The 27,997-nt window shown below is 38.4% G+C and overlaps 1 protein-coding gene and 1 long non-coding RNA gene across 6 annotated transcripts in view; one reads left to right on the forward strand and one right to left on the reverse strand.

The window, feature by feature from the left end:
- LOC140689433 (uncharacterized) overlaps window positions 1-11,483 on the forward strand; it is a 76,258-nt gene extending 64,775 nt beyond the window's left edge. The window contains exons 3-4 of the long non-coding RNA XR_012064368.1: window positions 3,092-3,226; window positions 11,401-11,483. This is a non-coding gene — a long non-coding RNA (uncharacterized lncRNA). The remainder of the gene's footprint in view (window positions 1-3,091; window positions 3,227-11,400) is intronic.
- Window positions 1-27,940, reverse strand: IDO1 (indoleamine 2,3-dioxygenase 1). Of its 5 annotated transcripts, none has more exons than XM_072950234.1 (11): window positions 27,837-27,940; window positions 14,878-15,014; window positions 10,518-10,613; window positions 10,280-10,399; window positions 7,155-7,273; window positions 6,463-6,477; window positions 4,297-4,396; window positions 3,493-3,610; window positions 2,392-2,443; window positions 1,801-1,949; window positions 1-816 (listed from the first exon to the last, which is right to left on the reverse strand). In XM_072950234.1, the coding sequence occupies exons 2-11, from the start codon at window positions 14,965-14,967 to the stop codon at window positions 452-454; spliced, it is 1,224 nt and encodes a 407-aa protein (XP_072806335.1). In that variant the 5' UTR covers window positions 14,968-15,014; window positions 27,837-27,940; the 3' UTR covers window positions 1-451. The 5 variants fall into 5 exon arrangements, with proteins under 5 accessions (XP_072806335.1, XP_072806337.1, XP_072806336.1 ...); XM_072950236.1 differs by lacking the exon at window positions 27,837-27,940 and adding an exon at window positions 16,131-16,554; XM_072950235.1 differs by lacking the exon at window positions 27,837-27,940 and adding an exon at window positions 16,082-16,554.
- Window positions 27,941-27,997: the final 57 nt, after the last annotated feature.

Below are 27,997 nucleotides of genomic sequence, written 5' to 3' on the forward strand. Positions count from 1 at the left end.
TTTATTACATCATATCACATTTTATTGAATTTCATCATTATACTCTAAATGTAGAAGAAAGATCAAAATACTTCTAATTGCTTTCTATTTTTTTTACAGAAGACACCCACAGATATCAGAAAAAAATCTCAAAACTATTTATCATGCAGTATTAAGAATCTGTTTGCAGATACTGACTGATAGATATGAAATAGATAAATTTATACTGTATAGCACAGGGAAATATATTCAGTATCTTGTAGTAGCTTATGCTGAAAAAATACGAAAATGAATTTATTATATTCATGTACGGCTGAAGCATTTTGCTAAAGAAATTGACACAACATTGTAAACTGACTATACCTCAATTAAAAAAACCAGAATTTGTTATTGTAGGTCTGATAGAATGGACAGTGACATTACCACACAGGATAGCTTTGTCTTAGCAAAATACACACTTCCTTGTGTTACATTAACCTTCCTTCAGCAGGGTCTTTTCAGTAGTTCTTCTTACAGTCTTTAGAAAATCTACGAGACTGGTGCCTCCAGTTCCTTTATCTTCTGATTTTGAAGACCCTTTCGATGTTCCTTTTTCCTTGGATTTCCGCCTCGCAGGAATCAAAATGTACTTAGTTACTATTTGAAAGTGGTATTTCCTCAGGGAGACCATAGCTTGCACACACTTGTTGTAAGTTTCCCGCAGGCTGGCATCACCTTTTGAAAGGACAAACTCACGGACTGAGGGTCCTGACTCTAACGAGCGAAGAAAGTTCCGGTGAGCTGGTGGCATGTAGGTTCTCATTTCCTGGAGGAATTCAGCAGCAGAGACTGAAGAAGCTAAAGGAAAAGAGGAGTCAGTAAGGGGCTCCTAAGCGCTCCCCGGTCCAGGGAAGAAGGGCAGAGTGAGGTTGGGGCGGGTGGGTGATCACAGGCCAACCTCGCGTACGAGGCAATGCATTTACAACCATCCCATCAGCCTCCTCCTCCTCTAGCTCCGACTAGTAATGGTCATTGTCAGAGGTACTCAGTTCTGAAAACCACCTGAGCCAAACTCATTCTTTCATAATATTTTCATTTGGCTTCCTGTCTCGCTTCCCTCCTGCATTTGATCCTTCTAAGAAGCTGATGTTGTAGACGTGATACACACTGTGCTGGGCAGATCGTGACACCGAGTCCAAGAGAAACTGAGGGATCGCTTTTCCATAAGGGAAGGACCTCAGGAAAAAGCTCACGATCACCCAGTCCAGCACTGTCCCCCTGGACCGTTAAACAGAAGTTTAGGAAAACAGAGAACGGTAGAAAGAAGTTCTTCCTGGAGCCTCTTCCTGTGCCCTCTTCAGCCCCTGGAAGGAAGCTAATGAACGTGGCTCCTCTCTAACCCTTGGTGGTGGTACTGGCCCTGGGTCACCCGGGCAGGAGGACGGCGGAGCGAGACCAGGACCAAGCCTCTCTCCTCGCCAGCCTCAACGCCAAGACATGTCTCGTTCACAGGAGACTTTCTCTTTCTGAATCGGATCTTTCATTTTCCGAATATGTGATATCGGCTTCACCACAGCCAATCAGGCCTCCCAGACACAGTCCTACATCAGGATGGAGAGGGTACTGAACTTGGTTTGAGTTCTGGCTTCACCGCTTTCTAACTGGTTAACGGGGAGCCTATTCTCTTTAAGTTCCTGCTTCTCCATCTGTGAGGCGGGATGATTGCCATCAGATAAGCTAAAAGCATCGGATGAGCGCAGAGAAGAGGCTGATGGAGAGGTACTTCCTGGATACCACTGCGTTAGCACGAGAGACGACTATTATCTGCGGTTTCCCACTCACCTCCACCAGCAGCGTGCTGGACGCCCAGCAGGACGTCAAAGCACTGGAAGACGCTGCTTTGGGCTGCACTGCCCCCGGCGAACTGCTTTGGGGTGTCCCAGACACCTTCATACAGCAGGCCCTCCGGCAGCGAGGGGTTGCCTTTCCAACTAAGCCAGGAAGGAAAGAAGAATTGTTACCTGGGTTAATTGCCCAATTTTCATATACAGCATCTTGCACTAGAGGATGGCTGGGGGGTGAAGAGAGACAGATTTCGTGATGCTTCTTCCACACTCCCCTTTCTTCTTGTGTTCATGCATGAGGACCATAAATAACATGGTACCGAGCAAATTCGGCATAAGTATGCTATGAATGGAACCTCGCTTTGGCGTGACCCGAGATTATCCCGCCCTCTTTAAAATGACTAGTTCTCCTGTCCCGACTCCAGGGTACGCCTGGCCAACAGAGAGAGTAGTCTGTTGATTCTTACAACGTGTATTTCAGGATATAAATTGTTTCTTAAACTGGATTGATGCTGGGGAGCATCAGTGGAAACTTGTTGTCTTCTTTCATTGTTTAAGAGGAAACAAATTCAAGCACAAGACTACATACCCAGACAAGTATATGCGAAGAACATTGAAAAATATGTCTGGATCGACATAATCTGTAACGAGACGAGATATGTTTAATTAAGCAGCGTCAGACGGATGAGGGGTGGGAATCAAGGTATTGTAAACAATTTATAATAGATTTCAGCATAGGATGCAAGAAAGGCATTAGGTCAGTCTGTGAAGAAAAAGTCCCCGAGGGCAAGGTCTCACTCACCTGCCCTCTCCTGGCTGAGCCCCACTCATCACCCATGTACACTGAACCGGGTCACCAGAGGGCTAATACGTGGCTTGTGACAAAGAGCCTGGGTCCATCTACCACCCGTCATCCTCAGGAAGCCAACTAAACTGCCAGCATTTATTTAAGGCTACTTCATGTGGTTTGCTGACATAACAGATAAATTGTTTACATAAAGAAAGACAAACCTAAACAAAAAGAAAGCTGGAAACCAAAGAAAGCTCCTTGAGCCCTGTGTCCCTCGTCTCTGGGTGTCCCTCCCCAGCACTTGCTAAGGTCTTTGGTTTGAAGGTCCGTCTTCTTGCCAAAGCCCAGTGATATAGTTGCATGCTTGTGGGCAGTGTCCTGTAGGGCACATTTCCCTTTGTAGATCCTGGCTTATGTATGTTTTGAGTTATTGCTGGTTTTGAGCTGTTAATTTTGCCATAGCTTTTGAGCTCCTTGGCTTTTCTATGTTGTTTTTCAGTTAACTTGTGAAAAAAGCAGACTTCGGAAAGAGTTCCTAGCGAGCAGAAGCTAAGGTTTTCAGAACTTAAAACATCCTTCACCGCCGGCAAGTTTCTCCATGGATTTGAGTGGGAGACAAGGACAGTCCTTGGAGGTAAATAGACCTCGCTTGGAATTCTGGCTTCACTATTTACTATTTATGTAATTTGAGGTCATTTATCTTAGCCCTCCAACGTTAGATTGCCTTATCTATAAAATGAATGTCATAATACTGGCCACGTGGAAAGTGTAAGGATTTGGTGCAGACACACCCACTAAGAGTTGTTTTTTGCTTCCGTGTTTTTTTACAACAACTCTGCCTCTCATATGTTCAGAAACATTTGACTGTGGCTCGCATGGTGTATGGCATACAATACTTGCCGTGAATTTGGTGAAACCTTTCAAGGGCTCTCTTCAGGCAAGAAGCTATCTCACGCAGTGCATCTTGCAAAGTTTCCGAGTCTTCACATTGTACTGCCTTGAATATAATGGGAATCACCTTAAAAAAAAAAAAAAGACAAACACTTAAGATTTCATAGCACTAAACGCTGGCAGAGAATAAAATTCTCCTAAATCTTAATCCCTAAATTAAATTTGCTATTTCTACTTCTTTTTTAAAATTAATTTTGTTTTAATTTTAAGGTTTTTTTTTCATGGCGGTATTAGGGATCCAACCTAGGACTTAAATGCATGCTAAGCATATGTTTTGTCTTTTTAACCACTGGGCTATATCCCCACCCCTTGGTGTTTCCACTTCTTTCTTGGGCTGAGTACCCTCTGATTATTTTTCCACTAATTTCCATATATTTAATTAAGCTTAGAGTTGTCTTTATTCATTTATCATTTAGGTTCACGTACTTTTGTATTTCTGTTTTCTATTTGTTTTTTTTCTGAGGGGCAAAACCAGTAGATTTATGTCATTATATGATATAGGTCCAATGCCAAATTGCATTGAAAACAGTTCTCTTTTACTGGGGTTTGAAATTTGATTCTAGATATACAGCACCTACATTTTATATTTTAGGCAATACACAAATACTCAATGAACTCTTGTCTCCAATTAAATAATCAAATGCTGTAGTCAGTCAGGATAAAGTTATTTCATGTGCAGTATAGTTCCGTCACTAAATGATCGCTCTGCCTACATGAAGCCAGCTACACGTTTCCCAGGAAGGGTGGACGTACTTTGATTGCGGAAGCAGCTGCCATTTCCACCAGGAGAGAAATCAGGAAGAATCCTTTGCCACAGTCCCCACCCGGGAACGAAAACAGAATGTCCATGTTCCTAAGAAAGTTAGCCAAGAATTTAGCAAAAAATTTGTATACTTGAGTACTTAATGGTTTTCAAGGATTTTTTTACATATCCTATATTTTCCAAATACTCTTGTGAGAAGTGTGGCAGGTTTTGCTGTGTCCATTATGTAGCTAGGAATATTAACATTGGGTCTACTGTCTAAGATCATGTAATTAACAGTAAATTAAGCCAAGATTTGAAACTCCATCCTAGAACTTGAAAGTAGAAACTTCAAGACTATTTCTGTTTCTTTTATGCCATCAATTTTCCCATGCATATGTATTTAAATGTATAAACTCAATGTTTATAGAGATACCTATGAGGTTGTGATTTTTAAAAGTAGACTTTTTGCTTAAATAAATAAATTTATGTCCATATATTTATCTGTGAACCTGATTCAATTTATCAGGGATTTATCTGCCTTAGAAAGCAATTGGCTGGGACATTCAAATAACTTGTCACATCCTATTTTTTTTTAATTGAAGTTTTGCATTGGTGCAAACATGGTCTCAGTATCTGAGTTTCATAGCAGTTAAATTTATGGTCTGGGCCAGACAATTTCCACAGCTTACTTGCTATGTGACCTTGAACAAAACATTGCACCTGTTTCAGCCTCGGTGTTCTCATCTGTGAAATGGGACTGGTGATGTCATCCTTGCAAAACCTTCCATAGCTTCTCGTTTAATTTAGGATATTGTTTAAACCCCTCATCGTAGCCCGGAGTCCTACATAACATTTTTTAAGTTTATTTTTTCACCCCCTTCCTACACTGTTCCTTTCACCATTCTTTGTTTATCAGCAACACTAGCCTTCCTTCCTTTCAGATAAGGCACCAAGGTTTGTGTCGCTTCAAGGCCCTCACACTTGCTGTTTCTTCCACTAAGAACATGCTCATCTTTTCCTTCGGGGTGATGCCTGCTCACACAACAGGGCTCAGCTTAAGCAGCTTGTGACAAGGATTCTTCCCTCACTCCTTTGTTTCGTTAGAACTTCTGGTGCTTTAACTTCTTACCCATTCTCTTAATAATATGGCAGTGGATATACGGACCATATAGCAGTGGGTATAATGTCTGTATATCTTCCTTCCTCCCCACTAGTCCAGTTTCATCAGGGCAGGCTTTGCCCTATGATATTTACTTTTCTTTCCCTAGCTCTTAACCTCTGTTTAGTGCATAGGTCAAAAATAGTAAGAATTGGGTCCAAAAGCATAGGTTTATTTTTCTGGCCACTGAGGTTATTACATCATAGATACACAGATATATGTGCATTTTGTATTTATGCATATTAATTACATTTATTTACAGATCTTCCCCAACTTACGATGGGGTTAAGTCCCTATAAACCCATCGTGAGTTGAAAATACTGTAAGGTGAAAATTCATTTAATACACCCACACTGCCAAACCTCGTAGCTTAGCCTCGCCTCCCTTAAACGTGCTCAGGACACTTACATTAGCCAACAGCTGGGCAAAATCATCTCATATCAGGTCTGTTTTATAGTAAAGTGTTGATGAGCTCACATAATTTACTGAATACGCTACTGCAAGTAACAAAATAGAATGGCTATCTGGGTGCAGAATGGTTTTAAGCGTATCTGTTGTTCACCCTTGTGATGACTTGGACGACTGTGCCAACAGAGAGTAGGGACTGCATATATATCGCTATGTCGGGGAAAGATCAAAACAGAAAATTCAAACTATGTTTTCTACTGAACGTGTATCACCTTTGCACCATCTTAAAGTCGAGAAATCTTAGGTTGAACCATCCTTAAGTCACGAATCATCTGTACTTGCAAATCCTGGGATTGAGCCCAGGACCTCGTGCATGCCAAGCACGTGCTCTACCACTGAGCTATACCCGCCCCCCACTTCTGTATATATTAACAGCTAGAATATCAGACACTGTCCCATCATGACTTGCTCTGTAAATAATTACATGAATTACTTTTTTGCCTGAATTCAACTGGTGTTTTAAAAAATGCATTTGGAGGCTAATGATAAACCTATATTTACTTTGAATAACAAATAATTCTTAGAATTGAAAAGATCGAATACTCACTCATAAGTCATGGGCCTTTTGAGAGCCACCACGAAGCAATGGACCAATTGGAAGAGAGAAAGGAAATCAATTAAAATGAAGAAATCAATTAAAAATCAAATTAAAGACATGTTTTTTCTGTTTCTCGAGTGGGCATCACAGACACTTTGGACTTTATAAGTGAAAAAACATTAAAAACGCAAAGGACATACTTGGAAAGTCAACACGAGTTGTTACTAAGAAGACACTTTTCTAGATGAGATCAGTGCATGTTGTGGTATTCCCACACCTAGAATACGCCTCTGCAGGTGCGCTCCCAGAAACTCTGTCCCTTTACTGTAGTGGAGGCCACTACTAAATGCTCAGGAAGGGTCTAGATTCTGAGCAGGCTGCCCTGAAAGCGCAGACCTTGCCGTCTCGAGTGCTGAAGACGTGTCGACCCTTAAACTCAACCGGGTAGTTGAAATGGAAATGTACAGAATCTCAGAAACAGGAGAAGTCAGTGAAATTCATCAAACAGACCCCGTAAGATTTGTGCGTGTCATTCTGTGTCAGTCAGATGCCTCCCTCTCACACACACGTACCTTTTACACCCCAACAGCAGAGGATGCCAGAATTTAAAGCCGCGCTGCCAAAAACTAAACCAGTAACTAAGTCCCTTTTGATTTCCGTGGAGCGCGCTCCTCTCATTCCCGGCATCACGGTGTACGTACCCGCTGGGATCCTTCTTCTTCCAGTTGGCCAACACACAGTCTGCGTAAACCAGAATGGGAGGCAGTCCCAGCTTCTCAGAAAGTCGGCAGTAAGGGATGGCGATGTTGCTTGGCAGGACCTGATTCAAACACCGTATTCAGCGTTAACCATAGAAATGTCTTACCTTCTCTTCTGCTTCCCGGTGCCCAGCCATTAACTGTTCGACACGGGGGTGCTTTGAAAGCAAACTAATGTTAATTTTCTCTTCCTCATTTCATTTCTTAAGCCCAGCTTTTGTTAAATGCTTGCGTTTTTGGATTTGGGTGGATGTGGACACAATCTGGGCGTAGAGAGAAACAAAGACGTAGAGGGCCAGAGGAACAAAGACTGTATCTCTGACTTTCTGATGGCCTATGGACCACTTGCAACTAATCACTCGCTCATCCATCCATTCCACGAATGTCTGTTAGGCAAGTCCTCTGTGCAAGGTGCAAGGAACTCATTGTGCACCGGCAGTACAAGGATAAAATGGAGTGTCTCAGAGCAGCTCAGAGTCATCTGTAATTGAGACTTGGGGGTCTGATACAGACTAGATGTACACATGGGTTATGGCTCTGGGAGCCCGATGCTGACAGAAGCTCTCTCTGGATGACTTTTTAGAAAGCCTCACCATGGACTGACATTGGTACTTGGCCTTGAAGACTTACGTGTGTCAGAAGGAGGGATCTCCTTCACCCTTGCTTTACATTTCCATGCAGATATACCAACTAGAGCAACACTCCTGGCTCATCTCAGCTCTTTGACTTACCCTTCCTCCAGGGAGGCATCCAGGCTTACCTAATGGTCGTGTCTGGGGGTGAAATGGAAACCCAGCCCCCTTTTCTCTTCAACTCTGCTTTCTCTGAGGCTGTTACCCACACAATTCTGCTCTGTGTTCAGCCACACAGGAAAAGGCTCCTACCCTACAGGATAATTCTGAGGAATAAGTGCATCCTGAGTGGGCAGTTTGTTGCTTCCTGCTCAAGCCATGTTTTCCAGCTGCTCTGTTAATCATAAAGCTGACATTTCATCCTTTATCTGCCCGACTTCCTCATCTGACTATCAGTTGGCTTATAACCAGCTGGTCCTATGCAGTCGTTAAGGTCATCCCTGTCATCTGCAGCCAGTGGTTGAAACGTGTGTATCTAACCAGGCAAAAGACAAGGAAGTGTGGTCCCTCTGGGGGTGGTGGGTGATGGCACTTCACAGGTAGAGGCAGCGTGACTGTGACCCGCTCCACAGTTCTGTGAAAGTCATGGGAGCCTCAGATCAGCTCAGTACACCTGAAGATGATGGTTTAACCAAGAGAACAAATGTTGGATTAGGATTGTGGACTGGCGAGGTCACACCTGGGTGTGTGCGTCCAGTGGCAGACCTTCTGCCTCTGGGAACTGAAACATTTTGGGTGGCAAACGATTCACATGTGTTTCGAAAGGAAATCAGTTTTGCCCTTCTCTGATTTAGAGAAAAGATCAAAGAGAAACAGGAGGACAGAAGTCTAATTAATGATTCATTTGAAATGACTTGGGAAAAAGAAGGGAGATCTTCAAACACATCTTAATCTGTTATGCACACTCATGCAGTGGCTAGAAAACTCAGGTGCTAATTTCTTGCCCATTCTCAAGCAAAATATGCCTTACGTTGACGTGTCTTTTTTTTATCCATTTGATTTCTTTCCTCCAATTTCCTCACTTAAATACTTTTTCTCTTTCTCTATTTTTTTTTCCATTGCCAGCTTCTAAGATCCTTTTCAGAATGATGTGGCATACAAAAGCTGGATAAATCATTTAAAAAATACATTTTCCTGTTTTCTCTTATAATTCTGATCTCCAGTCTGGTAAGTTTACTATCGTTTGATTATGCCGTGTCCGTTCTGGGTCCACTTTTTTTTTTTTCTAGTCCTCTCTCTTTCCTTTCTGTTCCTCTCCTCGTTGGATAAGCTCTCCCAGTCTTTCAAGAAGTCAGTCAAGTCCCAACTTCTTCCTGGACACATTTCACGATCACATCAACTGCTATTTACCACCACTGGACTCTCGTGCAGCTAGCATTCACTGCCCTTCAGTATCGATGCTTTTTTTGTAAACCATGCCTCTGCCTTCAGCTAGCCTCAGACTCCAGCAAGCCTAGCGAGACTGTGGGCTTAGTTAAATTTTAAGGCAGGTTACAAGATAAGAACTAATCTTAAACTTTATTGTGTCATCCCAGGATGGTGTTCCCACGATTATGCACAACAATTTTTTTCTCTTCTTTACTTATCAGAAGGTGATGCATAACATAGGTGAGCCATATATGTTGTTCTGTCTTTAAACAGGATGTGGAAGGAAAGACAAGATAAGATGTCAATTACCTTTGTCAATAAAGGAGAGAAAAACTTCCACTAAATGGCAGAAGGTGCCTCTGGAATCTATTTTATCTCCTTGTTTGTGGTCTAAAGGTTAGGTGTTACAGTCTGTACTGGTTTCAAGTGATTAGGGTTGCCAGATAAAATACAGGGTAATCTTATTTTCAATCTAAAGTTATATACTGTTGATGAGAGTAGGATGTAAACATGTATTGTTCTCTGTTGACAGATGTAAGACAGCACACTAACTTCCCATTAACTAAGGATGGTCATAAACTATTTTTATCTCCCAAGAGTCATAAATAGAGGAAGACATTTCATATTCAAATACATTGATTGTGGTGTCATTTACAATGGTAAACTGTTAAAAACAAGGAAAAGATTTACCAATAGAAGACTGAATAAATAAAGTCCAGGAACCCAATGAAAAATTACAAAGTGATTTCACATGACGTCTAGGATGACTGTGTAGTAATTTACAAATGCTTACAACATAATTTGAGAGAAAGAAGCTGGACATGTAGGCATATGCACAGGATGGAGCAATTGTGTGATATAAACGAAAGACTGAAAATCCAATCATAATAACAACTGACCTGCGAACTCAGTGAATGATTGTTTTCTGCCTCCCTGTGTTTATTTTTTTCCTGTTAGCCAAGCTTCACAACCTGCAGTTTCCATACTTTTAGAATTTTCTGTGTGAAGTCTAAATTAGATGGCAATCTGTCGTGATTGAAAAGAAATAAGATTTGAAAGTCTCCAAACCTTGCGGACGTCTCCACCTCCTCGCCCCCACACGTAGGCCATGGTGAGGTACCCCAGGGCCAGATGTCCGAGGCGCTGCTCCTTGTGTCCTTGCAGCCCATCAATGCTGAGTGTTGCTAACTGAGAGGAAACGGACAGGTGGATTCAACTCAAAATGGGTGACGTTAGAGCCACAAAACCAAGTCAAACATTTTAGGAAGGTGAAATAGATTTTTTTTAAAAATAACTTTTTTCAAACCTTCTCAACTTCCGTACGGAGCTGGCCATCCTCAATCAGTTGAGGCAGATTTCTAGCGATGGAAATCCAGGCATCGTAAGGGTGAGGTAGCTCCACCTTGAGAAGAAGAAATAGGTCTTTTCATTTTACTTGTGGAGCGTATTATAAAATAGCTCTGCCTCCCACTGATGGTCCGTGTTGCCTCTTCACCAGTTCTGTGTGATGCAGACACACACTCACGCGTCTGGAGCACCAGCCCGTGGGTTGCTGTCTACACACTCAGGGCCACGTCCTCTCTCCTCAAGGACTGTCATCTGCCTCCTTTGCAGAGATCACCTCAAATGTCTCACTGTCATCTTCCTGACTATTCCATTCCACACTTGCTCTTCCCGTTATGAACCCAATGGATGATACTTTTTCACATTCAGTACTTCACTAAAAATATTTTATTCCTTCCTAAGCTAGATTTTAATTTTTTTTTTTTTGGAATGGAAGAAAAATGAGATTTATTACATGCACGCAGTCATCTAGGCAGTTTTGCTTGGTAACTTCTCACTTAATTATTATAATGGCCCCCCAAATTGATTGTGATCCCCATGTCATCGGTAAGAAAAGCCAGGCTCAGGCAGTTTACGCAACTGGTTTCATGAATATAGTTTATTGTGGTTCAGACACAAGTGTTTCCAACTTCAAAAAAATCTTGCTCTTTTTACATCTCACTATCTAATGGCGAGCTTTTATTTATTTATTTTTGTGGGGGGAGGTAATTAGGTTTATTAATTTATTTTTAAATTGAGGTGCTGGGGATTGAACCCAAGACCTCATGCATGCTAAATGCATACTCTACCTCTGAGCTATTACCCGCCCCATCCCAACCATGCTCTTAATTCTGTATTTCTTACAGGAACTGGCGCAGTACTGGACGTGTAGGAGACGCTGGTATGGTAGATGTTGACTGTCTGCTTTGGTACTATAGCCTTATTTTTTTGCCCAGTAAAAATGAAATCTGAATAAAAGAATGTGCTCTCTTCTGCCCATAAAAGCCTTTCATTTTGTACAGCAACTCAGAGACCCTTTCTATATGTTAGAAGGGATGTTGCCTGATTGAAAGAAGCCAATGACATCTTTAAAATTTACTCAGTTGAATTTTGTTTTTTAACAAATGTCTCTCTAGATCTGATATTTATAAGCTCATCTCAGGGGAAAACATAAAGACAAAAGACTGAAGTAACACCCTGAAATAAGATCTCGGAACAGCTCCCCACATGCCCTGCTCTCATCACTTCTTCACTAAGCTGCTTCCAGACATGGGCTTGGGGTGATCAGTCCTGAACTGTGGGGACAGAGTAGCAAGAGGCTTCCTCAAAGCAAAATGAGTGAGGCTTTAAGCCTCCGAACCAAATGAATATTATAAGTAAGCTATAAAACACGAAGACAAATCTAATATAAAATTCAGACATGTTCAGGGGCTGCAGATAATTGGCCAAACATAATGTTTAGCAATGAAAGGTCCAGGTGATATATTCACTAGTCACCTTTCTTGTTTGTTCCTCATTTTTCTCCCTAGCCACACAAAGGCTGCCCTCTAGTGTTTTCAGCAGTAAACATTTTGTGTTGTGTGTTGCACCGTGTAGCACATCTGAATTTTTGATCATTGCTGTTTCCCCCAGAATAACAGAAACGCTTTATTGTGTGTCCTGATGAGTGTCCTATTTGACAGAACTTTCAACAAATGTAAAACTCAATCAGTACTGTACTTCTGGTTCAGAGGATGCCAAATGATATAATATAAATTAATAAAGAATAACACAGAGGGCCATTCAACTACTGCTAGATGAGAGAATGTATTTCACATCTTTATGGAAGCAGAAGACACATTATCTTCCTTTAGAATAGGAGGCTGACAGATTATGAGAAATGGACATTTTTGAACTCGTAATTTGTGGGAAAGATCTTCAGTGAAGGAATAAAAGTTATTTCTATTTTTTCTTTTTTCTTTTTTTTTTTTTTGCGTGTTTTAGGGCACTGAATCTAACTTCCTAAGCATCTCAAGTAGTGGCATTATTTTCTAAGTAGCTCAGGAAGAGTTTTATTTTGCTCTAGTTTGGGGGGTCTTGCTTTAGCCCCTGGAATCAGCTTTAGAGGTCTCCATAATTAACTATGATTATTTTTCTTAAGAGAACCAACTTTTTAGAAAAAAATAATAATACATTTGATATAAGGCTTTTAGTTTCTGAAAAGATTTCTTTTTTTTTTCCAGTACTATTGCTAAGTACGTCCTTGTGACATCCAGCCCTGATACCTGTGTACTTGTATAAGGGGAGGAAGCAAGTCTGAATGGTATTCATCTGCAAATATAAAGTAAACCAGGTGCTTTTAGCAATAAAGTTAAAACATATACTACATTTTCCTAAATTAATGTAATAAATTGAAGAGGAAAATTAGATTTGCCTGCATTACCCAAGGTATTTACAGGATGTGATTTCTAGGTACAGTTAGACTGGAATCTGACTGAAAAACACATTTGCTGTATTTAAAGGTTCTCTCTCTAGGGTGTGGACTCTTAACTGTTTGAGGCAACGTTCTATTCACAGTTCTATTCATTTGAATAGAGACGTAATGGTACACGGAGTTGGCACAAATGTAACTAGTTTCTAGAAATCCTCTCCTGGAATCTCAAGTACCTTGTTAAACTCAAGACTAGGGGGGGAAAAAAAAGTAATGCTGTGCAATCTCTGCTCAAGTGAAGCAATGCAGCATAATAGATAGTGGTTTTCAGATCACAGACTCTGGGGCCGGACTGACTAGCCGGACAGCCCATGTCTGCGACTGCCAGCTGTGTCGACTTTGGATAATTACTTAAACTCTTCCTGGCTTACCCTTCTCATCAGGCAAATGAGATTAATAACACACATACCTTTCAGAATGGCTGTAAAGATGGACTCAGTATTTGTAAATTGCTTAAAAATGCTATATAAATATTTCATGATTAAAATATTAACAATAAGATGCTTTTCGTGGCATTCTTTGGAAGATAACTTAGGGAGATGTAGTTTCTGAGGCCAATGTTAACTCTACATGCCTGGCACTTTGTTGGCAAAACTTGTTAAATGAAAAAAAAAGAAGTAGTTCTAACTCTCACTTGAATCTTAGGCTTAGGAAACTTCAAGCAGTATTAATTTGAATCTAAGTTGCTTGATTTCCCACCTCAAAAACATTATCAAAGTAGGAACACACACTTGTACCATTTAAGGGATATCAGCTGATAAAGGGGATTCCTTTGACTCATGGGTCATTTATGACTGAAATGCAATTGTCATAAGCCAGAATATTTCTGTCATTTCCTTATCTCATCTCTAGCTGTGTAAGGTAAGTAAGAATTACATCTAAGATGACATTTCTAGCCAGCAAATTTTAAAGTTAAGTGAGACTCCTTTATTAAAACACTGCCTCCAATTTGGCTACTGCTTTATCCATTTGCTCAGTAGAAATTACCAAACCACATTTGTTCAAGAGAAATTAACTTGTTCAGGGAGGTCAAGATAAGAAAATATTTTTGCCCCTATTTCAATGTCCTCTCTTACCAGTGGATTTGGCAGAGCAAAGCCCATCTCTTCATCTATGTGGAATTCTTCAAACATCTTCCAAGAATTTTCCATAGGAGATGGCTTATCAGGTGCAGTTCTTCCAAGCTGCTGCTGTGGTCCTGCTAAGTCTCTGAGGAGTTTCAGAGCATCTATTTATTGCAGAAATGACCATAACTACCCACGTAGGCAGTAAGAATTGACTTCCACTTTTAAAATAGTTTCACTTTCAACTCTCTTTATTTGTAATTTGATTTAAAAAAAAAATAAAACCATGAAAGCATCACTATTTATCATGGGAAGAAACTGAAAGTTCATATTCCATTCCAGACATTAATCACTGGGAGCATCATTTGCTTACTGCCTTTGAGGAAATCAAGTGACCAGAAAGAACATTTTTATTTCATGGGAGCTTTTGAGTCTTTGAATTGAAATAATGATTTGGACCAAGGCTAATGTCCTAAACCATCACTGAGTTATTGCTGTCATTGGCTTTCTTTAAAATATCCAGGGTTCTCTGAACATATTAGTGTCTTATTTTCAGCAACCATGAAAGAAAAATCTGTGGTGCACAGAGTATGTCTTCACCTCCCAGCCCCGTTTTTCTTACCCAAGCTTTTATGTGTGTTCTATGGATGACACTATCCTTTTTTTTTTTTTCATATACCTAATAAGTCATTTTTAAGGAGGATTTTCCTGCATCTCTACTTTGTCTGACTGCTAAGAGACAGGTAAGGCAACAGTCCTTCAATTTGGGGATTCTAATATATTAAAAGTTGAAAGGAAGGATGAAATACCTTGAAAATGGTTCTTTCAAAATGCAAATTAACACTACACTTGGTAGAGATTTTCAGGGTGTTGGCAGGTCCATGGTAGCTTTCAGGCATTCTTTGATCTCACACAGGAGGCTGAAGCCAAAGAAGCCCTGTTGTCCCTTTTGATGATCAGAAGGAGAAAAAAGGAGGAGGGAGTGTTCAGCACATTAAAACACAGTGGACTTGGAGATCGTCATACTAAGTGAAGGAAGCCAGAAAGAGAGAGAAAAATACCATGTGATATCAATTACATGTGGAATCTAACAAAATGACACAAATGAACTTATTTACAAAACAGAAACACTCCCAGACCTAGAGAACAAACTCATGGTTACCAGCGGGGAAAGGGAGTGGGAAGGGATAAACTGAGAGTTCAAGATTTGCAGATAGATACTACTGTATATAAAATAGATAAATAACAAGTTTCTACTGTACAGCACAGGGAACTGTATGCAATATCTTGTAGTAACCTATAATGAAAAAGAATATGACAAGGAATATATACACATACATGTATTAAAACATGACGCTGTACACCAGAAATTGACACAGCAGTATAAACTGACTACCTCAATTGAAAAAAATTTTAAAAACCCACAATGCGGTGTTGTCTTGCAGCTTGTCAGCACTTAGAATACATTAGAATGACCACATTCTAGAATGGTTCTTACACTGTTTTCCTTATTACAGTATGGCTTTTAAAAAAAAAAAAGATGTTGTTTCACAAGAATATGTTCTCTTTATAACAAAGGTAAAGGAAACTGAAATTAAAATTACACACCCAAGAGTACACAATGGCTTCACTTCTTTAAAATAAATGATTCATGAGGCTTAAACTTGAAACCAGGACAAAGGGAAAAAAAAACAACAAAAATTATCATGTGCTATCATATCTATAGGAAAGCCAAACATACCAACAAAATATTGAAAATTAGAAAATGTGTGGTTATTCTTTTTTTTTTTTTTTGGTACCTGATTTTTTTTTTAAATGGGTGAGTCAAAACTGGCATGTAATGAATTTTTATGATTCCATCTTGGGGAAAAAAAAATCTCCAAGGATAGATTTTTAGGAAGTATAACCAGATAGGACTTTTTCTTGACTCTGCTTACCCGGCTCCTTCTTTAGCTCTGCCCTACCTTTGAGTGCAGAAACAAGAATACGTTACTGTCCTACTTTGATCTCTACCTTTTTGAAATCCTTCAAACTTCAGCCCCGTCGTATTTCTGATGCTTACATTCTTACTTGATCCTCAGACTTGATTCATTCTGATTTTTCTGCAGCAACAGCCTCATCTTGGAAATCCCTTTTCACACAGTGCCAGAAGAACATCTTAATCTCAGTACCTTATATATAGAGCCTTTGTCTTTTCACCTGTGTCTGGGTCATTACGACAGAAAGCCAGAACTCAGCCTTCTGCTCTGTAGCCTCCTAGCCCTGAGACTCTGTCTGGCTTGTGTGTATCACCTAGTTTATTACTTGGGTGATCTCTTCTCTATAATGATAATGTGTGTGTGTGTGTGTGTGTGTGTGTGTGTGTGTATGTATATATATCTCCTGACTTAGCTCCATAGCTATAAACTGTATCTTCAATTGCCTGTGAGCATCTTCATCTGAAAATCCCATTCCACTGTTTCACTGGGCACTTCATTGACACAGGACTATTATGAGTAGACCAACAAAAGGACTTGTACCCAGTACCGTGATAGATACAAGTTTATTCCCTCAGAACATACCATCCTCATAAAACATCCAGCTTCCTACTTGCCATTTTTCTATGCTGTTTTAAAAAAGTGGCTAAGAAAGTAATCTAGAGCATATAAAAATGAAAAAAAAATCATTGAAATACTAAAATCCATTGACATTTGCCATTTGTATTTTGGTGATCATGGTTTCCACAAGGTTTTGATGAGAATTAACAGTATCCAGATTTTCCTGAGCACTCAGCATTTTTGGGAATACTCGCTTGGACCCCAAAGTATTTTTACGGCTTTTATAGACATCTGACAAGTGTTAAATAATCAGACACACCATCCAATACAGACTTTAAAAGTCATTTGTTTAATATATTCAAAAAATAAAAGATGAGATTGGGGAATTTTTTCTGGAAAATACAGAAAATGTGAAAACCAAATGAGTATTATGGAATTATCATAATTGAGGAGAGAATTAATGGACTTGCAGAAAGAAAACACACATTAAAGCCCAGAGAGAAAAAAATGAAAAAAAAAAAGAGAGAGAGAGAGGAGAGAGAGGGAGGGAGAGAAAGAGAGAGAGTAAATAAAACAGAAGAATGCAGTGAGGAAAAACTGCACCTATTCACATATTAATAAAAGCAAAAAGCCAACAGATGGAAAAAACTGATTAATAAGTAAATGTTAATTGATACAAGAGAAGAAATAAAATAGACAAAAATGCTAAACAGAGCTATCACACAGAAAGCAAATAGTTCAATGGTATATTTAAAGTCATATATATCAATAATTACACTGTGTAAATTGGCTAAACATTACAATTTAAAACTACAAAAATTATCCACTTGGGCTTTTAAAAAATTGTATTTATATATTATTTAAAATATAAAAATACAAATGTAAGGATGCAGAAAGGTTAAAAAATATAATGATGAAATATATGTATTATGGAAACACTAATAAAAATAACTAGCATGTCTATGTAAATACTAAGTAGTGTAGACTTCAAGGCAAAAAGTATCATTAGAGATTTTATTAGTGAGCATTCTCCAGAGAAACAGAACTAGTAAGCTGGAGATATTTTAGATAAATATGTATGGATGATAGCTAGACATCAAGGAATTGGTTTATATAATATGACTGTGGGCACTAGGAAGTCTGAAGTTCAGAGAATAAGGCAGAAAACTAGAAAGCCTCTGACAGAATCTAATGTTGCAGTTCACAGGCAGGATTTCTCCTTTTTTAGGAAAACCTGTTTTTGCTCTTAAGAACCTTTCAACTGATTGGATGAGGCCCACCCAAATCATCATGATTAATTCCCTTAACTTAAAGCTAACTAATTATAGATGTTAGCCATAACTACAAAATATCTTCACAGCAACCTAGATTAGTGTTTAATCAGAGAAGGGGGTACTATAGCCTAGTCATGATGACTTGAAATTAATCATCACAGTGATAAAAGAGGAGTACTTTATAACAGAAAGCATTCAATTTAACAGGAAGATATGACAATTTTAAATTCCTATGCATTCGATAACATAACCTCAAAATACGTAAAGCAAAATCGATGGAGATGAAACAGAAATACAGAAAAATGAACCCATAGACTGAAATTTTTTGTTTTTATTTAAAATCTCAGTAACAGAACAAGCTAGCCAAAAATCACTAAATATATATACAATTTTAAAAACAGAATTAATGAACTTGGTCTAATTAAGATATATAGAATATCAAACTCAACAATCTCAAGATGCGTATTATTTTCAAGTACAGTGGAACATTTACAAAAATTGACCATATATGTGCAAGTCCATAAACAAGTCTCAAAATTTTCATATGATTAAATCACACAGAATATACTTTTAGACCAAGACAAATGAAGATAGAAATAAATAACAAAAGGTTAACTGGAAAATCCCCATGTTTAAGCCCCCGATAAGACTAATGAAGACAAAATAAAGAATATACCTAATATCAGCAATGAAAAAGGGAGTATCACTACAGTGCTACAGTAATGACAAATACACTAATAAGGAAGTGAGAATCTGAGTCACTTTTTTTGTTGCAAGCTCTGACTAAAGAGAAGTGCAAGGTATTCAGAGTAAATATGTTTTGATCAATAACTACACTTCCCTAATTGTTTTTGAAATGCCATGTAAACCAAATAATCAACATTTTAATTATCAAATACTTAAATAGCATTTTTCTAAACAGTTTGCAAATGTTAACCCATTCTATTCTTGCCAACATCCTGAAAGGCATGTATGTTGTTATTTTCCTGATGATAAATATAAGGCATGCAGAATTTAAGTAAATTGTACAATCTCACAGTATGTGGAAACACAGGATTTCAGCCTAAGCAGACTTGCTCAAGAATCTTAAGACCATTATGCTATGCAACTTCTCTTCAGATAAGAGGTAACAAAGCATTCATTGCCTTTTTTTTTTCCTTTTACTCTTGGATTTAACAAGGTGCACGAGTTTCCAGGAAAGGATTTCTACAAACTAGTTACACGCTGTGACAGTTCTATGAATTTTACGCTAGGATATTTTATTTGCTTATAACTCAAATTGTCCACACTCTACTCTAGAGAGTACTTTCAAATTCAGCAAATAGATTTTTAATCAGAGATCCAAACATAACTGCACTTAGAATTCTCATCATATTAAATAATAAAAGGAAAAGTGAAAAGCGATATGCAATAAGACAAAACAGGGAATGAGAAAAAGGAACCAAGGACAGATGTGCTCACAGGAACATTGTTGAAACACTGTTGAATGTTTCTGGGTTTTGCATCTGTTTTGCAGTATTTTTTTTTTTGTAGCAGCTCACTGATACTGATACATAGGTCACTATGACCTATCAATTTCATTTCTTTATATATTCCCAAGAGAAATGCACATAAATATTCACTAAAGACATGAATTAGAATGTTTATTGTGTTACTATTTGTACTAGCTCTCCACTGGAAGCCCTCCATAGGAAACTACCTAAATGTCCCTAAACAGGTAAATGGATTACTCAAATAAATGTTGAGTAATAGATGGTAGATAAAAAATGATAACTACATCATTACATAAAAATAACATAAGACAAGTAATATATAGTGATAGAAGTCAAAATAATGGTTACTTCTGAGGGAAATGAATAGATGTCAGCATAATAGTGGGATTTAGGGGTGATGGTAACGTTCTTTTTCTTTCTCTAGTTAAGATTTGTGTATAAAAACTGATAGTGATGTCAGCATCATGGCAGAGTCAGTCATTCATTTTTTTCTCTTCACTTTGATTTACAACTAATTAAACATTCATAACCAAACCTAAGTACCTCTGCACATTACACCAGGACACCAAGGAGGTTTCTGCTCATCTGTGCACCTGAAAGTTGGAAGACGGGACCTCAGTGGGGGCTGTAGAACCAAAAGAGTTGGTGAGCCTGCTTGCTATGGTCGGGAAAAAGGAAATCTGGAGAATGCAAAACTGGGTAGATACCCACAGATGATAGAGAATTTGTGGAGGTCCAGCCTGCCTGGACAGTGGAATCTGATACACCATCTGAGTGGGTCAGAAGTGAGTTTTGAGGCAGAAGAGTTGGAGGAACTAACCAAGCGTGTCCCCACTCCAGAATGACACCGCAAGGCACAGGCTTTTGAGAGCACCAGAGATGACCTCTACTGGCAGAGGAGGTGGGAGGTAAAAGCTACAAGGGACCACTCAGCTGCCCAGTTGTGTGAATTGCACCTGGAGAACCTGTTTCTCTCCAGCAGTACCCAGATTTCTGATGAGGGACCTCTGTGATTGGTGGGAGGGAGAAGAAAGAGAAGGGGGCAGACAGGAAATATCAATGGGCATTGAAGGAATAGATTTCCTGCTGTCAGCTTTGGGATTTCAGCAGGGGGTACACCCGCAGACCTCTGAGAGTGCCCCAGTTGAGGTTCTTACCCCTAGGCTATGAATATCCCCAAAGCCTGAGATGCTGAGATGCTAAGCCCAAACATCCTCCCACTCTGATACCAGCTCCTAGTGCACGCTCCCCACCAGGTGCGTCCTCAAGAGCCAGCTCCTATAGGGGATACCACAAACTTGAGCTATAGCGCCACCTCCTGGAGAAGAAAAGAAATATTTCTCTTTTTTTTTTATTGAGTTATAGTCATTTTAGAATGTTGTGTCAAATTCCAGTGTAGAGCACAATTTTTCAGTTAAAGAAAGATTTCTAATTACCAGTCTGTTGAATCATAGGAAGCAAAGTAAACATAAATTCTTAATTAAGGAAGATGTCCAGCTAGTTCAAATGAGAAAGCAGAAGCTCATATTATCAAACACTATGAAAAATTAAGGAAATATGGTATCACACAAACAAAATAATAATTCTCCAGCAACTGAACTCAAAGACATGGAATATTGTGGTCTAACTGATAAAGAACTCAAAATAGCTATTAGGAAGAAATTCAATGAGTTACAAGAAGATTCAGAAAGACAATTCAGTGAATTCAGGAGTAAAATGAATGAACAGAAGGAGTTCTTTACCAAAAAGTAAAATTATAAAAAAGGACCAGACAGAAATTCTGGAGCTGAAGAATTCAATGAATGAGGTGAAGAATGCAATAGATAGCATAAATAACAGGGCAGATAGACAGAAGAGAGAATAAGTGACTGGGGGAATAGAAATATAGAAATAATTGGATTAAATCTGAAAGGGAAATATAAAAATAATTGGTGTACCAGAAGGAAAATAAAGGGAGAAAGGGGCAGATAGTTTAAAGAAATAAAAGCTGAAAACTTCCCAAATCTGAAATAAGAACTGGATGCACAAGTTCATGAAGCTAATAAAAAAAAAACCCTATTATATCAGTGTCAAAAGACCATGTCCAAGATTTATTATAGAGAAGCTGTCAAAGATCAATGATAAAGAATCCTAAATGCAGGGGGAAAAAGTAAGTAACTTACAAAGATAGCCCAATCAGGCTATAAGCAGATTTCTTAGCAGAAACTACAGATCAGCAGCGAGTGGTATATAATTATTTTATTCATTGTTGAATTCAATTGGCTAATTTTGTTGAGGATTTTTGGATCTATGTCAATGAGAGATACTGGTTTGTAATTTTCTTTTCTTGTAATATCTTTTCTGGTTTTGATTTTTATCACTCCAGTGATGCATAATAGTGGCCTCATAGAATGAGTTATAAAGTATATCCTGTTTCTATCTCCTAAAAGAGAGTGTAGAGAATTTATGAAATTTCTTCCTTAAGCATTTCGTAGAATTTACCTGTGAATCCATCTGGGTCTGCTGCTTTTTCTTTGGAAAGGTTATTAATTATGAATTCAATATCATTTATAGTTAAATTCCTATTCAGATGATTTGTGTTCATGTGGTGTGTGTGTGTGTGTGTGAGTTTGGACAGATTTTATCTTTCAAGAAATCGGTGCATTTCATTGAAGTTTTCAATTTTGTGGTCATAGGATTATTCACAGTATTCTTTATTATTCTTTCAGTGTCCAAGGGGTCTGTACTGGTATCCCTGCTTTCATTTCTGATATTAGCTATTTGTGTCTTTTTTTTTTCATAGTTAGCCTGACTAGAGGCTTACTGATTTAATTGATGTTTTGAAAGGAACAGATTTTAGTTTCATCGATTTTCTTTATTGATTTCTTATTTTCAGTTTCATTGATTTCTGCTTTTTATTATTTCTTTTCTTCCACTTATTTTGGGTTTAATTTTATCTTCATTTTATAGTTTCCTAAGATGGAAGCTTAGATTATTTTTTTAGATTTTTATTTTTTTCTAATATATGCATTCAGTGCTACAAAATTTCCCCTAAGCACTGCTTTCACCATAGTACACAAATAAAATAAAAACTTTCTCAAATACTGAGAAAATGTTTTTTGCCAGTAGATTTAGCTTTGAAGAAATGTTAAAAGAAACTCTTTAGACAGAAGGAAAACAATATAGGTCAAAAACTCAGGTTCACATAAAGAAAGGAAGATCAATGAAGAGAAGATGAGAAGGTAATATCAAAAAATATTTTTATTTTTAATAGATCTGACAGACAACAGTATTTAAAATAACAATAGCAACAATTTATTCGATTATATATACATATATATTTATGGATAAATGCCAGCAATGATACAAGAGATGAAACAAAAGGAATTAGGACCTCTTTATTTTTGTTTCTGTTAGGTACTGATACTACCTGTGAAGTGATACACTGTTATTTGAAAGTACACTTGAATTCGTTGTAAATGTATAATGTGAACCCTAGAGAAACCTATTTCAGTAAGGCGTCTTTTTTCCTCTGGATTCTATCAGGAGTTTCTTCTTTAACGTTGATTTTCTATTGTTCAGTCATGATATGCCTAGGTGTAGTTCTTGGCATTTATCCTATTTAGTATTCTCTGGTTTTCTTGGGTCTATAGTATAGTGTCTGATACCAATTCGGACAAATTCTCAGCCATTATTGTTTCAAATATTTGTTTCCTTCTCTCTTCTGGTACTCCCATTATGTGTATGTTCTATCTTTCGTAGTTGCCCCAGAGTTCTTGGATATTTCTTAGAATTTCCATCTCTCTGGCTACATGGCCCATCTATTTTTGTATTTTTGTATGCTTTCTCTTTTAGCCATTAGAGCCCTTAGCAAATTAATCATAGTTGTTTTATATTTCTGGTCTAAGAAATCCAATATCCCTGTTGTATCTGATTTTGGTTCAGATGCTTGCTCTATCTCTGTAACTTTTTTTTTCACCATTTAGTATGCCTTGTAATTTTTACTTGATAGCCAGAAATGATGTATTGGTAAGAGAAACTGCTGTAAATATGATATTAGTAATGTGGTGATAAAGGAGGAGATGGGGAAACATTCAGCTCTCCCATGATTAGGTGTCAGTCCTTTAGCGAGCCTGTGCCTCTGGACTGTGAGCCCCACAAGGCTTCTTAGTTCCCCTCTCCCCTCTTGTTGGGAGGGACACGATGTCTAGAGTGGGCTGGAGTTGGGTGTTTCCCTTCCCACAGGTCAGTGTGGCTCTGGGGAAACCCCAGTAGGTTATATTCTTTTAAAATAGTTTCTCTCATGGGCATATCTTGTTAAGATTAAAATGTTTTGGCATTTTTAAGATGGATCCTTTCCCCCTTCCCCTGCTGGAAGCACAAGGGAATTTTTCTCTGCTGGTCACTGTGAGAATCTGGTAATGCTCCAGGAGGTAAATTTTACAGAATTATGGGGGCTCCTCAAAGAGTGAATCCCCCTGTAGGTTTTACCTCTCTGACTTTTTTAGACTGAGTCTCCAGTAGTTTGTCAGTTACATTTCAGATTTTCTTACAGTGAAACTGGTTTTCCTGTGGAGTTTTCTTCTCTGCTAAGTTGTCATTCTCTGTATTCACTTGTCTGTCTCTCCAGTTTGGGGGCAAACAGTCTGCCCTCTGACCTCATGGCTCCAACAGATCTAAGTGGAGTGGTTGATTTTTCAGATGTTCAGCTTTTCACTTGCTGTTAGGATGGAGTGGTTAACCTCTAAACTCCTTACATGTTGGCTTGGAAGACATAAGTCCTTAACACTTGTTTATTGTGAACTTTTAAACTATGTGTGTTCATTATCTATATTTTAAAAGAAAGGTCTATCAATAGGTATTCTCTAAGGAGCAAAATAAAAATCTCTTACTTTGATTCATATTGTAGAGAACAAAGAAAAGATTTTCTTATCTAGCTGTAGAGAAAAATTATGTACATGGGTGAGTTTACATGCAATTATGGAGGGTAATTTTTTTTGGTCCTCTCAATTTGAATTAATTCTGGACATGTAATAGTTCTTTTCAGTTTGGAACCTCATGTTCTAAAATACCAAGGAATTTTCTTTAATTATTTTTTATAACGTTTTCCCATTTTTGTTATCTGTTCCCTTTTGCAGGGGTCTTTTTGACTACTGAACATATCAAACTGTTTAACTCACTTTTTCTCTTTTCCATTTGTTACTTTTTTGCTAACAAAAAAAAAAGTTGAGAAATTTATTCGACTTTCTTTTGGGAAAGAACATTTTTTTAAAATTTTGCTATAGTATTTTTAAATTCCAAGAGTACTTTCTGTATCTGTTTATTTTTAGAGTATTTTGTTCTTTTTTTGATGCATGCTGTCTTCATTTTCTCCATGTTGATACTATTAAAATTATTTTTTGTATTATTCTTTATGCATACTTTTTGCTTTATCCAATATGTTTTGTTTGTTTGGTATTTAAATTTAATAGTAGATGCTTGACTCAGACATTAAGCATCTGATACTTAAACATGGGACACTGAAAACATTTGATTGGGGTCTTCAGTTAGAAGGAGATTCATCTATTTTTCAGACTTCACATTTTGTTGCTTTTGTCTTCATCTTGTTGGCTTTTTTTGTTTCGTTTTGTTTTGGGTTTTTTTTTTTTTTGGTGTCCCTGTGAGGTTTTTGCTTTTAAAGAAATACCTTTATTATCAAGAACATGAAAAGATATCTACAGAATGGCAGAAAAAATATACAGTATTCATATAATATCCAGAATACACGAAAAAAAAAAAAACCCTGCAATTCAACAACGAAAAATCCTATTAATGTGTAAAGAACTTGAACAGACAGTTTTCCAAAGAAGATATAAGAATGCCTAAACATGCATATGAAAAGATGCTCAGTATCTTGGTCTTTAGGAAAATGCTAATCAAAACCATATGTGGTATCAACTAACATGCACGGGAATGGCTATAACAAAAGAGAAAAAAAAGAAAAAAAGCAAGTGTTGGCCAGATTGGAATCGTCATACATTGCCACTGGGGATGTAAAATGGTTCAGCTACTATGGAAAAGAGTTTGGGTGTTCCTTAAAAAGTTAAACATAGGACTGCCATCTGATGCAGCAATTCCATTCCTAGGTATACACCAAAGAATTAAAAACAAGTACTCAAACATATACATGTATACATGTTTGTACCAACACTATTTACAAAACCCAGAAGGTGGAAACAGCTCAAATGCCTATCAAATGCACAAACGGATACACAAAGTATGGCATACATATGTGGTATAAGTGGAATATTAATCAGTCATTAACAGAAATGAAAGTCTGATGCCTGCTATACAGTGCCTAAACCTCTAAAGTATTACGCTAAGTTAAAGAAACCAGACACGAAAGGTAGTTTTTAATTCTATCTTTATTGATTATCCAGAACAATTTTATTTATAGAGCAGAATGCAGATTAGTGGTTTTCAGGTGCTGGGCAGAGGACAAATTAGGATGAGACTGTTCAATGGGTATGGGGTTTTGTTTTGGAGTGATGGAAATGTTTTGCAATTATGGAGAAGTAGTGATCGCACACCGTTTTGAATGTTACAGAATTGTTCACTTAGAAATGATTAATTTTATGTTTTGTGAATTTCACCTAAACAATAAAAAACAATAATAGGGTGTACAAGTACCCTCACATCTGCACAGTGGTCAGAACACTGCTCTGAATTTCAGCTGTAAACAGATGGACCACATTTTGTTGGCATGATTCAATGACTGGTACATATTTTCAAGGATCTATTCCTTTTTATCAGTAGCTACATGATTTTTTTTTATGTTGCAACAGTGTAACATCAACAATTAATCTCTTAATGATTAAAAGGAAAATTATATTTTGGAAATAAGTCGATATACTTGTGTCATTAAAGTATGTTACATTTTGGAAATGCTTTTTTTTTTTTTGCATCATTAAGAATCATGTGGTTCTTTTCCTTCCTTCTGTTAATGTGGTGTACCACACAGGTTGCTTTTCTATGTTGCAGTCCATGATGGATTTATAACTATATTTGCTACAAATTCTATAGGAAGCAAACCATTAAAACATTTTAGTAGCCTTCCCTGCCTTTATCCCATTGTTTGAGAATAAAAATGTTTATTTTGCCTTCGACATTCTGGATATCATGTAATGGTATCACCATATACCATTATTTAAGGCAAAAATCTGTTTCAATAACAAAATATACCTGTACCTAACTGGTAAAATCAAAATGTAAAAAAACCTGTTCTTTGCATTATGGCTAAGCACTTTTTAAATTACCTCAAAGTATCACAATAAACTTATGAGCTAGGTATGGTTATATTTTACCCATTTTACAGTTAAGAAAACTAAAGAACTTAGACTTATTTTGGCATAGATCCAGTAAGTGATGGAGTCTTGGAAGCACCACTTCCCTCAACGCATTTCAGCTTTTTCACCATTACACCTACTAATTGTTTTTTTTTTTTTTTGTCATGACCAGGCATCCTTTGCTAACCTTTCTAATTCCAAGCATTTGGATGTAAAATGTCTCAGAATTTCAATCTAAGTAACCATATAATCGCAAAAAGTAGCTAGTATATACATTATCTTTCAAATCTTACTGATTTTACATTTATCTTTAAATCATGTTACAAAATAAAATAGTCAATCATTATTTTTCCATGTTTGTAAATTTGCCTGTTTGCTAAGAGACATTTGTAACCCCCAAATCTATTTGTAGCTCTTTCTGGATCATTTGTGTTTATGACCAAGGTGGCAAAAAAATTCGGTTGTACCAAGGCTCACGTTCCCAGCTAAGGCTGAACAGCTAATTCTCTGCCTTCTCACTGGGGCTCTGATACCGAGATAACCAGAGGATGGAGAAGGTCGGGGCAGTGCACTGCCTTGCAGAAGCGTGGGTTCTCAGGCCGGTTGGAGGGTGTTTGAATGTCAACTTGGTACCGACTCATACACGGGCCCAGGCAAGTCTCTTTTCACTTCTCCTTTGTAAACTAGGGAGAAATGGAATCTCCCAGACTGAGGTGCTTTTAGGATTTAAGACTGTAATCTGCATAAATATATACAGATTACACACACACACCACAAAATCAGACCGTGGAGAATTCAGGAAGAGGCTCCTCTCCAAATGAGAGTGTTGTTTCCCTACCACCGTCCACAGAGCCTTGGGGCTGGCTGACCTCAGGCCTCAGTCAGTAAGGGAAGAAGGGCCCGGCCCCAGGACCCCACCCAGGCTCCCTCCTTCCCCCACCTCCCAGGAGGGCCGGCGCCCCCTCCCGCAGCGCAGGCTCAGGTCCTGAGGGACAACTGCCCCAGGCCTGCTCTCGGCCCTCCAAGCAGCAGGCCCAGCAGGACCCTGCACCTGGGCGCGCTCTGAGCCGACGCCGGGCTCGCCCAAGCCTGGCCTGCTTTTCTGAAGCCGAGGGGCACTGCGACGGGCAGCCCTCATACACAGCAGGGCCCTCACTTACGATGGCTGGTGGTGGTCAGCCGGCCCAGCCCTGAGAAGAGCAGCAAGAGAGACAGTATTGCGTGGCCGCCAGCCTCGCCACAGCGATGGCGGTTGGACGCTAAACGGCTGCGGCAGGTGGTGCGCGGGCGCCTGGGCTCTAGGCCGGGGCTGGGCGGGAGC

The sequence above is a fragment of the Vicugna pacos genome, chromosome 26 (assembly GCF_048564905.1).
Source record: "Vicugna pacos chromosome 26, VicPac4, whole genome shotgun sequence".
Taxonomy (NCBI): domain Eukaryota; kingdom Metazoa; phylum Chordata; class Mammalia; order Artiodactyla; family Camelidae; genus Vicugna; species Vicugna pacos.